The sequence below is a fragment of the Ranitomeya imitator genome, chromosome 1 (genome assembly GCF_032444005.1).
Source record: "Ranitomeya imitator isolate aRanImi1 chromosome 1, aRanImi1.pri, whole genome shotgun sequence".
NCBI lineage: Eukaryota > Metazoa > Chordata > Amphibia > Anura > Dendrobatidae > Ranitomeya > Ranitomeya imitator.
This window is the reverse complement of record NC_091282.1, coordinates 131075120-131089980: the sequence shown is the minus strand read 5'-3', so window position 1 is coordinate 131089980 and position 14861 is coordinate 131075120. Positions and strand designations below refer to the sequence as shown.

The window sequence follows — 14861 nt, the reverse complement described above, 5'->3', positions numbered from 1 at the left end:
CATACGGCAGCAGAGGCTCAGTATTGGGGTATCAGAGGCAGTAATAGGGACACATACGGCAGCAGAGGCTCAGTATTGGGGTATCAGGGGCAGTAATAGGGACACATACGGCAGCAGCGGCTCAGTATTGGGGTATCAGAGGCAGTAATAGGGACACATACGGCAGCAGCGGCTCAGTATTGGGGTATCAGGTGCAGTAATAGGGACACATACGGCAGCAGCGGCTCAGTATTGGGGTATCAGGTGCAGTAATCTGGACACATGGCAGCAGCGGCTCAGTATTGGGGTATCAGGTGCAGTAATAGGGACACATACGGCAGCAGAGGCTCAGTATTGGGGTATCCAGTGCAGTAATAGGGACATATGGCAGCAGCGGCTCAGTATTGGGGTATCAGGTGCTGTAATAGGGACACATACGGCAGCAGCGGCTCAGTATTGGGGTATCAGGTGCAGTAATAGGGACACATACGGCAGCAGCGGCTCAGTATTGGGGTATCAGGTGCAGTAATAGGGACACATATGGCGGCAGCGGCTCAGTATTGGGGTATCAGCAGGATGAGGAGTTTGTGCAGGTTGGGAATAGATGGTGATGGGGCTTGAATATGAGAAGTGAAATGTGTCTTTGTTGTATTCTCTGCAGACGAGTCGTTGCTGGAAGAAGTTGTCATGTCGGTCTGGGCCAGATGGAAAAGACGGGAAAAATGAACGATTCCATCAGATAGAATGTCAGCGATAAGAGATTATCTGTAACTGTGAAGTGATCTCTTATATGTTCTGTAGGGCTGGTATCTACCACTGACCATATGGCGATAATATCCATATTGGTCTTTATATAGAGATTATCTTCAGTAATAGAGCAGTCATCTGCTGAGGTTCTCCTCCTCCTGGGTGCGCCACCCAGTTGTAATCAAGGTTACCTGGTTAGGGGCCCACTCAGAAGTTTTGCCCCCCCAAGAACCAAAACACTAGCTACGCCTCTGCTTTATTCATTACACAGTAGAGTGAATGGATAACAATAAGACATAAAAATGATCAATGTAACTCAAAATGAATATCCCACGGAGGTCTGGATTTGGAATGATGCTCAAAATCAAAGTGGAAAATCAAATTACAGGCTGATCCAACTTCAGTGGAATGCCTGAAGACAAGGAAATGATGCTCAGTAGTGTGTTTGGCCTCCAAGTGTCTGTATGACCTACCTACAAAACCTGGCCATAGTCCTGATGAGGCGGGGGATGTTCTCCTGTGGGAACTCCTCCCAGACCTGGATTAAAGCATCAGTCAACTCCTTTACAGTGTTTGGTGCAACGTGGCGTTTGTGGATGGAACAAGACATGATGTTCCAGATGTTCTCGATTGGATTCAGGTCTGGCGAACGGGCGAGCCAGTCCATAGCTTCAATGCCTTCATCAAGCAGGAATTGCTGACACACTTCAGCCACATGAGGCTTAGAATTGTCATGTATCAGAAGGAACCCAGGGCCCACTGCACCTGCATATGGTCTCACAATGGGTCTGAGGATCTCATCCTGGTACCTAATGGCAGTCACAGTACCTCTGGCTAGCAACATGGAGGGCTGTGCAGTCGTCCAAAGAAATTCCTCCTCACACCATTATTGACCCGCTGCCAAAACGGTCATGCTGGAGAATAGTACAGGCAGCAGAAGGTTCTCCAAGGCATCTCCGGACTATGTCACATGTGCTCAGTGTGAACCTTCTTTCATGCGTGCCGAGCACATGGCGCCAATGTTGAATCTGCCAATATTGGTATTCTATGGAAAATGCCAATCTCCCTGCAAGGTGTTAGGCTGTAAGCACAACACCGACTTGTTAACGTCAAGCACTCATGCCGCCCTTATGGAGTCTGTTTCTGACAGTTTGACCAGGCACATGAATGGCATTCTGTAGGTCATTTTGAAGGACTCCTCCTTGGACAAAGGAAATAGGGGTCCTGCTGCTGGGTTGTTTCCCTCCTACAACCCCCTCCACATCTCCTGGTGTACTGATCTGTCTCCTGGTATCTGCTCCATGCTCTGAGCACTGTGCAGACAGGCACAGCTATCCTCCTTGCCACAGCTCGCATTGATGTGCCATACTGGATTAGCTGCACTATCTGAGAAAATTTTGGGGGCTGTAGACACCGCCTCATGCTACTGTAGGGTTGAGCAATGGCAAAATGCAAAAGTGAGCAAAACAACAGGCAAAAAGGAAGAGAACAAAGAAATGTTTGTGGTGACCATCTGCCGAATCACTTCTTTATAGGGGTTTGATGGCTAATTGCCTATCATTTCTACCTGCTGTCTGTTCCATTTGCACAACAGCAGGAGAAATTGATTCACAATCAGTGTTGCTTCATAACTGGACAGATTGATTTCACAGAAGTGATTGAATTAGAGCTGCACTGTGTTGTTTAAATGTTCCCGTTGTTTTGTGAGCAGTGTACAGATAAATAATATTGATACATAAGAAATTCACACATCTGTGTGATGCGTCCATGCGCTGTCCTTTTTTCTCAGACAGACGACTCTACAGATTTTCCCTGGTTCATACACACATCCGGTTTGGGATGAGACTCAGCCATTAAAGTCTATGGCGATCTTTGAAATACGGATTGAACTATGCAACTACTTACTACATTGTTATGAGTCAATGATTAAAAACAAAGTTTGGGTAGTTTACCTGTTCCAGGGAAAAAAGGATGAGAAAAAAACCCAGAAGCAACTATAATGACACCCGAGAAAAAATATGGGCAAGTTTGTCTCAGATGGTAACCCTCACATGGACGTGTGAATGCAGTCTTAGGTCTCCTTACCAGATGGTAGTCTCCACAAGGAGAAACAGTAACTCCCTAGACATGCTACGTGTCCCAGATGTGGTTTGTGAACCACTGTCCCTCGGACCACGGAGATCCTGGAGGGGCGTGAATAGTCGAGCACCGGACTGTTCACAAGAGTCTCTGATGGTGAGGTTAGACTTGGCTCCCGACAAACGCCAGGTGCCACTCTAGGACAGACCAACGGACGCGCAGCAGCTAGACCCAGAAGGACAGACTGGATGGTGCAGCAGGCGGGACCTGCACCAGAGTGCAGCGGGCGGGACCTGCACCAGAGTGCAGCGGGCGGGACCTGCACCAGAGTGCAGCGGGCGGGACCTGCACCAGAGTGCAGCGGGCGGGACCTGCACCAGAGTGCAGCGGGCGGGACCTGCACCAGAGTGCAGCGGGCGGGACCTGCACCAGAGTGCAGCGGGCGGGACCTGCACCAGAGTGCAGCGGGCGGGACCTGCACCAGAGTGCAGCGGGCGGGACCTGCACCAGAGTGCAGCGGGCGGGACCTGCACCAGAGTGCAGCGGGCGGGACCTGCACCAGAGTGCAGCGCGCGGGACCTGCACCAGAGTGCAGCGCGCGGGACCTGCACCAGAGTGCAGCGGGCGGGACCTGCACCAGAGTGCAGCGGGCGGGACCTGCACCAGAGTGCAGCGGGCGGGACCTGCACCAGAGTGCAGCGGGCGGGACCTGCACCAGAGTGCAGCGGGCGGGACCTGCACCAGAGTGCAGCGGGCGGGACCTGCACCAGAGTGCAGCGGGCGGGACCTGCACCAGAGTGCAGCGGGCGGGACCTGCACCAGAGTGCAGCGGGCGGGACCTGCACCAGAGTGCAGCGGGCGGGACCTGCACCAGAGTGCAGCGGGCAGGATCTGCACCAGAGTGCAGCGGGCAGGATCTGCACCAGAGTGCAGAAGGCAGGATCTGCACCAGAGTGCAGCAGGCAGGATCTGCACCAGAGTGCAGCAGGCAGGATCTGCACCAGAGTGCAGCAGGCAGGATCTGCACCAGAGTGCAGCAGGCAGGATCTGCACCAGAGTGCAGCAGGCAGGATCTGCACCAGAGTGCAGCAGGCAGGATCTGCACCAGAGTGCAGCAGGCAGGATCTGCACCAGAGTGCAGCAGGCAGGATCTGCACCAGAGCGCAGCAGGCAGGATCTGCACCAGAGAGCAGCAAGGACTGGTACACAACCTTACACAACTTAGACTGCAGAACAGAAAGGTTACTCAGGCAACAGTGGAGAGGAAGCAATATATACATAATGCCCCACAGCCACTGGCTGGGGAGGAAAGAGCAAGTGCACGTGCTGGCCCTTTAAAAGGGTGGTGAGCGCGCGCACGTGCTCTAAGGACATGGCTAGAAGCTCTGCTGGAAACATGCAGAGCATGGGGAATGGAAGCACCGACCGCAGCGCGGTTGAGTGAAGTGACACGCCGAAGATCCTGCCTGTCAGAGCAGGAATCCGGCATGGTGCTAACACTACGCCATACAGCTGTCCCTACAGACACACACCACTTATAACAAATGCACGTCAACCGTATGAGTGAGTGTAAGATGGAGAACACCATCTCTCGACCCGACCGCTAGGTCCAACTAACGCCCCATATCGCTGCTCCCGTTCGCCTCCAAACTCCTCAGGCAGCATGTCCACACTGAACTTTACAGCCATCTCATGTACAGAGTGATTCACCCCCTTGGCTTTTTACCTATTTTGTTACATAATAACCTATGTTTAAATATTTTTGTAATCAGATTTGTGCATGATGCATTAGCACTAAATAGTCTACCGTATGTACTCGTGTATAAGCCAAGTTTTTCAACACATTTTTTGTGTGCTGAAAATGAATCCCTTGGCTTATAAACGAGTCATTGTCCCAGAAGACGGGAGGGAAGGGGGAGCAGCGGAGCAGTGAGTCACAGGAGGCAGGAGCTGGCGGCTGCGGCTAAAGCCTGAGCCCGCTGCTAAAGAGAAATGAATATTCACTGCGCTGGCAGTGAATATTCATTTCTCTTATAGCGAATGCACAGTGTCAGCAGCAGTTGCCGGTTTCCAGCAGCTGCCGGGCTAGCACAGGTGCCTGCTCATTAAGGTAATGAATATTCACCTCTCTCCACTCCTATAGGCACTCCTATAGGCAGCTAACCTTGATTACAGCTACGGTTGCGCACTCTAATTGTGAATATAGTGGAACCTCAGAATATGACCGCTCTGTTATTGAAAATAAACCTATAGATAAAAACAAACATTGATTTTACAGCCATATTGTGACAATATGGAACTTTGATGGTCGCAATACTCTGAGTGCCCCTATAACAATACAGTAATGCTTAAGTGCCCACTTTATATTTAATAATGTCCCCTAAGTTCCCTCATGTACTGCTCCATTATACACAGTATGGTGAGCTCAAAGCTTCCATATACACAGTATAAGGCCCCCACAGCTCCTCTATACACAGTATGATGATTCTATAACTCCCCGATACACCGTATGATGTTCTCACTGCTCCCCTTTACACAGTATAATGCTGACAGAGCTCCACTATACAAAGTATAATGCCCCCCCAGAGCTCCCCTATATACAGTGTAATGGGCCAACAGCTCCCATATGCACAATATGCCCTCAAAGTTCCCTATACACAGTATGGTGGGTCCACATCTCCCTTATCACAGTATGATGTCCCTCACAGTTCTCCTGTACACAGTATGATGGGCCACAGCTTCCTTATACACAGTATGATGGGGGCACAGCTTCGTTATACACAGTATGATGGGGGCACAGCTTCCTTATACACAGTATGATTGGGCCACAGCTCCCCCATACACCGTATGATGGGCCCGCAGCTCCCTTATACACAGTATGATGGGGCCACAGCTTCCTTATACACAGTATGATGGGCCCGCAGCTCCCTTACACACAGTATGATGGGGCCACATCTCCCTTATACACAGTATGATGGGGCCACAGCTTCCTTATACACAGTATGATGGGCCCGCAGCTTCCTTATGCACAGTATGATGGGCCCACAGCTCCCTTATACACAGTATGATGAGCCCGCAGCTCCCCTATACACAGTATGATGGGCCCGCAGCTCTCTTATACACAGTATGATGGGCCCGCAGCTCCCCTATACACAGTATGATGGGGCCACAGCTCCCCTATACACAGTATGATGGGGCCACAGCTCCCTTATACACAGTATGATGGGCCCGCAGCTCCCTTATACACAATATGATGGGCCCGCAGCTCCCTTATACACAATATGATGGGCCCGCAGCTCCCTTATACACAATATGATGGGCCCGCAGCTCCCTTATACACAATATGATGGGCCCGCAGCTCCCTTATACACAGTATGATGGGGCCAGGCACAGCTCCCTTATACACAGTATGATGGGGCCAGGCACAGCTTCCTTATACACAGTATGATGGGCCCACAGCTCCCTTTACACAGTATGATGGGGCCAGGCACAGCTTCCATATACACAGTATGATATGCCCGCAGCTCCCTTATACACAGTATGATGGGCCCGCAGCTCCCTTATACACATTATGATGGGCCCACAGCTCCCTGTCATGATTTGGCAGTCTGCAGTCACATAAAGTGACTGCAGACATTTATTCCAAACCTTTATCAAATTTATAGTAATAAATTGTTTATTATTAAATTATTAAAGCACCGTCTAAAAATCACTAAAATTGACAAATTTCCGGGCCCAGATGGGATACACCCTCGAGTACTGCAGGAATTAAGTACAGTCATTGATAGACCATTATTTTTAATCTTTAAAGACTCCATAATAACAGGGTCTGTGCCACCGGACTGGCGTATAGCAAATGTGGTGCCAATATTCAAAAAGGGAACAAAAACTGAACTCGGAAATTATAGGCCAGTAAGCTTAACCTCTACTGTGGGTAAAATCCTGGAGGGCATTCTAAGGGACGCTATACTGGAGTATCTGAAGAGGAATAACCTCATGACCCAGTATCAGCACGGGTTTACTAGGGACCGTTCATGTCAGACTAATTTGATCAGTTTCTATGAAGAGGTAAGTTCCGGATTGGACCAAGGGAACCCAGTGGATGTAGTGTATATGGACTTTTCAAAAGCTTTTGATACGGTGCCACACAAAAGGTTGATACATAAAATGAGAATAATGGGGATAGGGGAAAATATGTGCAAGTGGGTTGAGAGCTGGCTCAGGGATAGGAAACAAAGGGTGGTTATTAATGGAGCATACTCAGACTGGGTAGCGGTTAGCAGTGGGGTACCACAGGGGTCCGTATTGGGCCCTCTTCTTTTTAACATATTTATTAATGACCTTGTAGGGGGCATTCAGAGTAGAATTTCAATATTTGCAGATGACACTAAACTCTGCAGGGTAATCAATACAGAGGAGGACAATTTTATATTGCAGGATGATTTATGTAAACTAGAAGCTTGGGCTGATAAATGGCAAATGAGCTTTAATGGGGATAAATGTAAGGTCATGCACTTGGGTAGAAGTAATAAGATGTATAATTATGTGCTTAATTCTAAAACTCTGGGCAAAACCGTCAATGAAAAAGACCTGGGTGTATGGGTGGATGACAAACTCATATTCAGGGGCCAGTGTCAGGCAGCTGCTACAAAGGCAAATAAAATAATGGGATGCATTAAAAGAGGCATAGATGCTCATGAGGAGAATATAATTTTACCTCTATACAAGTCACTAGTTCGACCACACTTAGAATACTGTGCACAGTTCTGGTCTCCGGTGTTTAAGAAAGACATAGCTGAACTGGAGCGGGTGCAGAGAAGAGCGACCAAGATTATTAGAGGACTGGGGTGTCTGCAATACCAAGATAGGTTATTACACTTGGGGCTATTTAGTTTGGAAAAACGAAGACTAAGGGGTGATCTTATTTTAATGTATAAATATATGAGGGGACAGTACAAAGACCTTTCTGATGATCTTTTTAATCATAGACCTGAAACAGGGACAAGGGGGCATCCTCTGCGTTTGGAGGAAAAAAGGTTTAAGCATAATAACAGACGCGGATTCTTTACTGTAAGAGCAGTGAGACTATGGAACTCTCTGCCGTATGATGTTGTAATGAGTGATTCATTACTTAAATTTAAGAGGGGACTGGATACCTTTCTGGAAAAGTATAATGTTACAGGGTATATACACTAGATTCCTTGATAGGGCGTTGATCCAGGGAACTAGTCTGATTGCCGTATGTGGAGTCGGGAAGGAATTTTTTTCCCCAATGTGGAGCTTACTCTTTGCCACATGGGTTTTTTTTGCCTTCCTCTGGATCAACATGTTTGGGCATGTTAGGTTAGGCTATGGGTTGAACTAGATGGACATATAGTCTTCCTTCAACCTTAATAACTATGTAACTAACTATGTAACTATGTAACTCTAGGAGGCCTTTTTTTCCACCGCTGTAGTGGTGTTTGAAGCGCAAGTCCCCGGTCAGTTACTCATCCTCTGGCGTATTCACTATTTTGTGGCACTGCTGCAGTCCCACGGCTCAAACTTGTGAGCGCAGCTTCTGACAAGCCAGAAGTTAGAAGCTATGTCACAAGCGCTCAGTGTAAGACTATGAGGCTATGTGCACACGTTGCGGATTTTTCCACACCGTTTTTGCAAAATCCACAGGTAAAACGTGCTGCGTTTTACCTGTGGATTTACCGTGGATTTCCTGCGTTTTTGTGAGGATTTCACCTGCATTTTTACACCTGTGGATTCCTATACAGGAGCAGGTGTAAAACGCTGCGGAATCCGCACAAAGAATTGACATGCTGCGGAAAATACAACTCAGCGTTTCTTTGCGGTATTTTCTGCACCATGTGCACTGTGGATTTGGTTTTCCATAGGTTTACATGGTACTGTACAACACATGGAAAACTGCTGCGGATCTGCAGCCAAATCCGCAATGTGTGCATATAGCCTGAGAGTGAGAAAGAGGCCAGAACGAGGCTCCCATAGACTCACATGGATTAGTGACCTCTGCGCCGCTGCATGAAACACTGGAGCCGCGCACAGGTCACAAACTGCAGAAGACGGAGCCGAGCGGAGACAAAAACAGATGAAGACGCCAGAAGGTGAGTATCAGACAGAGGGCAGGGGACGTGAATTTTCAGCACCGCTCCAGCAGTGAAATTTAAAAAAATGCTGGAGTGGTGCTGTAAATGTGATGCAGCTCTTGGTTACTATATGGGGGCTTCGTATACTAATACTCATAAAAGACCCAGGTGGCTCTTATCAAAAGCCCCCTAACCCCCATCTCCAGCCTCCCCAGACAGCAAATATTACGTGATGGAGTACATATAACATCATAACAAAACATTATAATATTCAGCCCCCAGTGCCCCGTTCCCACTCCCCCACTTCCGCCCCAATGCCCCCATCAACTTACATCCACCCCTCGGTGCCCTGTCCCACCTCACCCGCCTTCAGCCCCCACAACACCCCCATGGTCTCACATTTACCCCTCAGTGCCCTGTCTCCCCTCCTCCACAATACCCCTATCATCTCACATTTCCCCCCTCAGTACCCTATCCCCCCTCACCCACTTTCAGCCCCCACAATACCCCAATGGTCTCACATTCACATCACAGTGACATACCTGAATTAATAAACCTAACATGTTCCATCCCCAGCACTTACTGATAATTATTGCAGGCAGGACCAGGAAGTGTCTAGGTGAAATGCAAGGTGTGGGCACTAGGACCCAGCGTGCCTGAGCCAATCCCAGCGTGCACTGCACAGAGTGAAGAAAACTGGGGAAAAGCTTCAGGTCAGACACGGGCGAAACCATTCACTGCAGGGGGGAGACTGCAGCCGGCCCCTGTGCTTGTAGCCAGCTTGCAGAGTCTCCGTCGGCATAGGAGCAGAGCAGTATAATGTCTGCTCCTATCTATGTTCTGCCTTGACACAGAAGTGGCTCTGGCTCCCGGTGGGCCCCTTCAGGTGACTGGGCCCGGGGCGATGGCCCCCTCTGCCCCCCCAGTAGCTACGCTACTGATGGGGAGCCATGCATACTAGGACAGGGATGGGGAGCCATGCATACAAGGACAGGGATGGGGAGCCATGCATACAAGGACAGGGATGGGGAGCCATGCATACAAGGACAGGGATGGGGAGCCATGCATACAAGGACAGGGATGGGGAGCCATGCATACAAGGACAGGGATGGGGAGCCATACATACAAGGACAGGGATGGGGAGCCATACATACAAGGATAGAATGGGGAGCCATACATACAAGGATACAATGGGGAGCCATACATACAAGGATAGAATGGGGAGGCATGCATACAAGGACAGGTATGGGGAGCCATGCATACTAGGACAGGGTTGTGGAGCCATGCATACAAGGACAGGGATGGGGAGCCATGCATACAAGGATAGAATGGGGAGCCATACATACAAGGATAGAATGGGGAGCCATACATACAAGGATAGAATGGGGAGCCATACATACAAGGATAGAATGGGGAGCCATGCATAGAAGGACATGGATGCGGAGCCATACAGACAAGGACATGGATGCGGAACCATCAATACCAGGATAGGGATGAGGGGACAATGCATATTCGGCTTATATTCGAGTAAAAAAGTTTTTCCAATTTTTTTATGGCAAAATTAGGTGCTTTGGCTTATACTCGGGCCGGCTTATACACAAGTATATACATTAAAGGGAACCTGTCACCTGAATTTGTCGGGACCAGTTTTAGGTCATATGGGTGGAGTTTTCAGGTGTTTGATTCACCCTTTCCTTACTCGCTGGCTGCATGCTGGCCGAAATATTGGATTGAAGTGACAGACTCCCTTTAAGTTGGTGAAGCGAGAAAAATATCGGCAGAAATTAAATTTATGGGATCAAATAACTAAAAATTGGCATGTGCATATGTATTCACTTCTTTTGTGATAAAACCCCTAAAAATTTCTGGCGCAAGAAATTACCTTCAGTCACATGCTTAGTAAAAGGAAGTTCACCTGTGTGCGATTATATTCACACCTTCTCTGAAAGGCCATAGAGGTTACAATACTATTAAGCAAGAGGCACCACTACCCAAATAACACCATGAGGACAAAAAGATATCTCCAAACAAGTCAGGGACAAAAATGTCAGAGTTGGGTTATACATTTTTTTCCCAATCTCTCATGATCCCCCAGAGCACCATCAAATCCATTATCTTCCAATTCGAAAGAACATGGTACCACAGCAAAGTTACCAAGATAGGATTTCCCACCAAAACTCTCAGTTTGGGCAAGGAGGGCATTAATCAGAAAGGCAACACATAGACCAAAGTTAACTCTGAAGGAGCTGAAGAGTTCCCAAGTAGAGACTGAAGTATGTGTTCATACGACCACAATAAGCCAAACTCTCCATTGAGGTGGCCTTTATGGAAGAGAGGGCAGAAAAAGTCTTTACTTACACACAAAAGTTGTAAGGCTTTCTTTGACTTTGCCAAAAACATGTGAGACACTCTGCAAATGTATGAAGAGATGTGCTGTGGTCAGAGACCAAAATTGAACTTTTTGGCCACCGAGGTAAACGCTATGTCTTGAAGCCAAGTCAACACAGCTCATGTTAGTTCTTGCCCTCATCTCTCGCTCCAACTACTGCAATATGTCATGGCTTGAGTCCAGGGCCCAATCTGTTGACAGCCTGTGTTGTCTCTATCCAACTGCTGATAATGCTCTTGTCTTTCCTTTGCTTTTTTGCTCCTGTGCAGGTGTTTTCACTTCCTCGCTTGGTATCTCTCATCACATCTTGGGACGGGCTATTCATACTCTCCTGGCACATGAAGTCTTTGCTGCCTATATTCCAAGATAGTTGGGGTTTGGAGATCCAGCTCCTCAGCTAGGCATTATTTTACCTGGTTAATCTCTGTTGCTTTTCCTACATTTTGTTTGTCTGTTTTCTCCCCGGTTCCCCATTCTTTCTTTTTTCGTTTGGGGTATCGGAGGTTTCCATGCGTTCCATTTATTGTGTGGTCTTTCCTGTGTGGTTGTGTGAACACATTCATAGGCCTGTGCCTTTAACTCAGATGTTTGTGTATTTCACTTTATAGTTATTGTTGTTTTAGTGTTGCACATTACCTATAGATAGGGGGAAGTTAAAGACATTCAGGGTAGGTTGACGTGGAGTGGGGCGCAGTTTTGAATACTTATGGTGCCAACCTCTGTGGTCAGGTGGGAAAAAATCAGTGTCAGATTAGGGGCTTTCGTAGTAGGAACCTGTTGGGTTCAGCCATTTGTCTCTCCTGGTCAGTATGTTATCCATGTGAGTGTGCTTATACAGTCATAACAAATATTCCTCCTCTAACACTCTTGCATCCTTAACTCTGCTGCATGATTAATCCATCGCTCGACCCTCTATTCCTCCGCCTTTCCCATCAGCAAATCCCTTTATTGGCTCCCAATTCCCCAACATTTCCAGTTCAAACTACTAATGCTGACCTATAAAGCCGTTCATAATCTGTCTCCTCTGTATATCTACACACTAATCTCCCGGGATCTTCTTCTCTTCTCCACACTTACATGCTCCTCACCTAATCGCATCCAAAACTTCTCCCAAGCATGCCCCAGACTGGAGAATTCTGTGCCCCATCACATCTGATTATGAGCCAGTTTGGGAACCTTCAGACAGAACTTGAAAAGGCATCTCTCCTATCAAGCTCACAGCCTGCACGGACCCCACTGTCACAACCCCCAACCTACGGACTCCTTCTCCATTACCTGGCAGACTGTAAGGGCAGGGCTCTCTGCCCTCCGTACCGTCATTGCTTATTCACTGAAGTCAAGGGTGGTCTAAAAGTAAATAACAACATGCTGCCCAAACAGACTGGATATTTCTTTTTAAATTAAGAGGGTTCTTTACTTTGGACAATCCCAACTTTTTAGAAGATTCACGGATATAAAATCTATCGCTCAAGGGGGCGATTTGCACCAAATGTTTTTATTTATTTTTTTAAGTTGCATCTAATAAATTGATAAAACATCTGGAAAGGCCACATTGACACAAAAATCAGAAAACGAACAAAACAAAAGACAAATTTAAAAACCATTTTTTTTTTATAGAACAAAAAAAGTCACTAATTGAGAGTTATTCATGCCAAAAAGCTGGAAGAAATACATTGATGAATTGGCCAGTAGTGTTCAAGCACAGACAACTGGCGCAACACAACCCCTTTTATGACAGTGCCACCTAGTGTACACTGATCGCTATCGCTTGGTCTTATTTTCCGGATTCGGTTTTCGGACCCACAAGGCGTCACGCACTTACCATGCTGCCGTTATACTAGTGATCAGCTTTTCAGTTCCTTCAGAAAGCTCAGAGGGAAGTAAAATCTCAGCCGGCTGCAAACGTAATATTCTTGTCTCCAACTCACAGCGGGATTTCAAGTCATGAAAACTATCAAATATCACTTCTCCTGTAGATGGCTGGACGGCCTGGAAAAAAAGTAAATGTATATTATAATTGCATTACAATTGTATAATCCAGAGGGTCAGTGAACAGAGGAAGCATGTGACCTCACAATGACAATAAATCAGAGGTGGCACGCCGCACACTTTACAGAGGGCGGCAGTGTTTGAGTCCCTGCGCCCCCATGTCTGGCGGCTGTTCAACAGTGGCAAACATGCAGGGATGGTCTAACAAACAGGCAATCGCTGCATGTGTTGTGGCTATCTAACATCCGCGAGACATGCAGCCGTGGGAAGTTGAACATATTTTTTGAGCACGCCGAAGTCACTGTTAGCACACGAGCATGCTCAGATAATACCTTATCAGAGTACATTTGTTAATCACTAGTACCAACGCCCAGTACACAGGTGTCCTGCGCTGTTCCTTTAAGAGTGTCTCTGACAACAGATAGGGCAGCATGTATCAGCTGCCGGGTTCCCTTTAAGGGCAGATTTTTTCCAACACAGACATCAAGCTTTGGAAGGGCGAAATCCAAATTGAAAATCCAAGACTAGGAGTTAATGAAATATTGAAATCCATAGTTATAAAAGGATCTGGTCATGCACTTTCAGTATGGAAGCCACAGAAAAAAATAAAATTATGACAGCACTTCTAACAATTCTCCCAAGCGTACAGTATTAATATAGAAGAAAGCTGAACATTTAACCCCCAAAATTCTAGATTCATTAGTTTTGATCACACAGCAGGTTGCCAGAATGAGCCTGTGCGGCAGGAGACGTCACCTGCAGCACATTGTAACGCAGTCTGACAATCTTCCAGGACTTTAATCACTTCGTTCCAAGCAGCAGCAAATATCTTCAGGCTAATATGGAAAGAAAACCAGCAAAGGCAGGACGGCTACCAGCCTATACAAAGCATACAGCGCCTCCACAGACTGGGGACAGGAGCCTGAACGCTCTACTTTTAGTACAATGTCTGTGTACACTTTTATATAGATTTTTTTAGAGGAGTAAATACAATTAAAAAAAAATCAAATGCAAGTCTTTGTAAAAATTTCTGCTAGGTCTATACAGTTCCAGTGCTGAATTATGCATCTCCATGGTTACAGACTACAAACTATGACAATGTATAGTCTGCTCATGCACTTCTTCCTGCTAACACACAATGAGAGCACATAACCAAAAGGAACTAATATTTCACTGCAGCATCAGGCGGCACAGGGCTTTTTTTGTTGCTGCCTGTAACCATGGAGACGCATAGGTCTATACTGGAGCTGTAGACACAAAATGGTAGGATATATTTAAATTAACTCGGTCTTCATCTTTGTTACTTTATTGTATTGGGAGACTAAAAAATACACTGAGCTCTATATTGTAACATAACATTTCTGTGCCATTGTGAAAGACTCCAATACACAGGAGTGTCATAATGTAATAGTATGGGAATTGCTGGCATTTAAAAAAAAAAAAAAAAAAAGGAATATTCAGTTTCCATATGATTGATTCAGGACATATTTTTTAGCCGATAGCAGACTGAATATTCACTACATCATGAAAGCAGCCGACAGTGTGATCGGTTGCAGGCAGTGTGAGCCGCTGCAGGCAGTGTG

At 47.0% G+C, this 14861-nt stretch overlaps 1 protein-coding gene across 3 annotated transcripts in view; it reads right to left on the bottom strand.

Moving 5' to 3' along the window:
- Positions 1-14861, bottom strand: part of MSH3 (mutS homolog 3) — a 289806-nt gene that overhangs the window by 229867 nt on the left and 45078 nt on the right. For all 3 annotated transcript variants that reach the window (XM_069751007.1, XM_069751017.1, XM_069751025.1), the window contains exon 8: positions 13112-13278. In XM_069751007.1, the coding sequence (XP_069607108.1) occupies positions 13112-13278 (167 nt within the window). The remainder of the gene's footprint in view (positions 1-13111; positions 13279-14861) is intronic.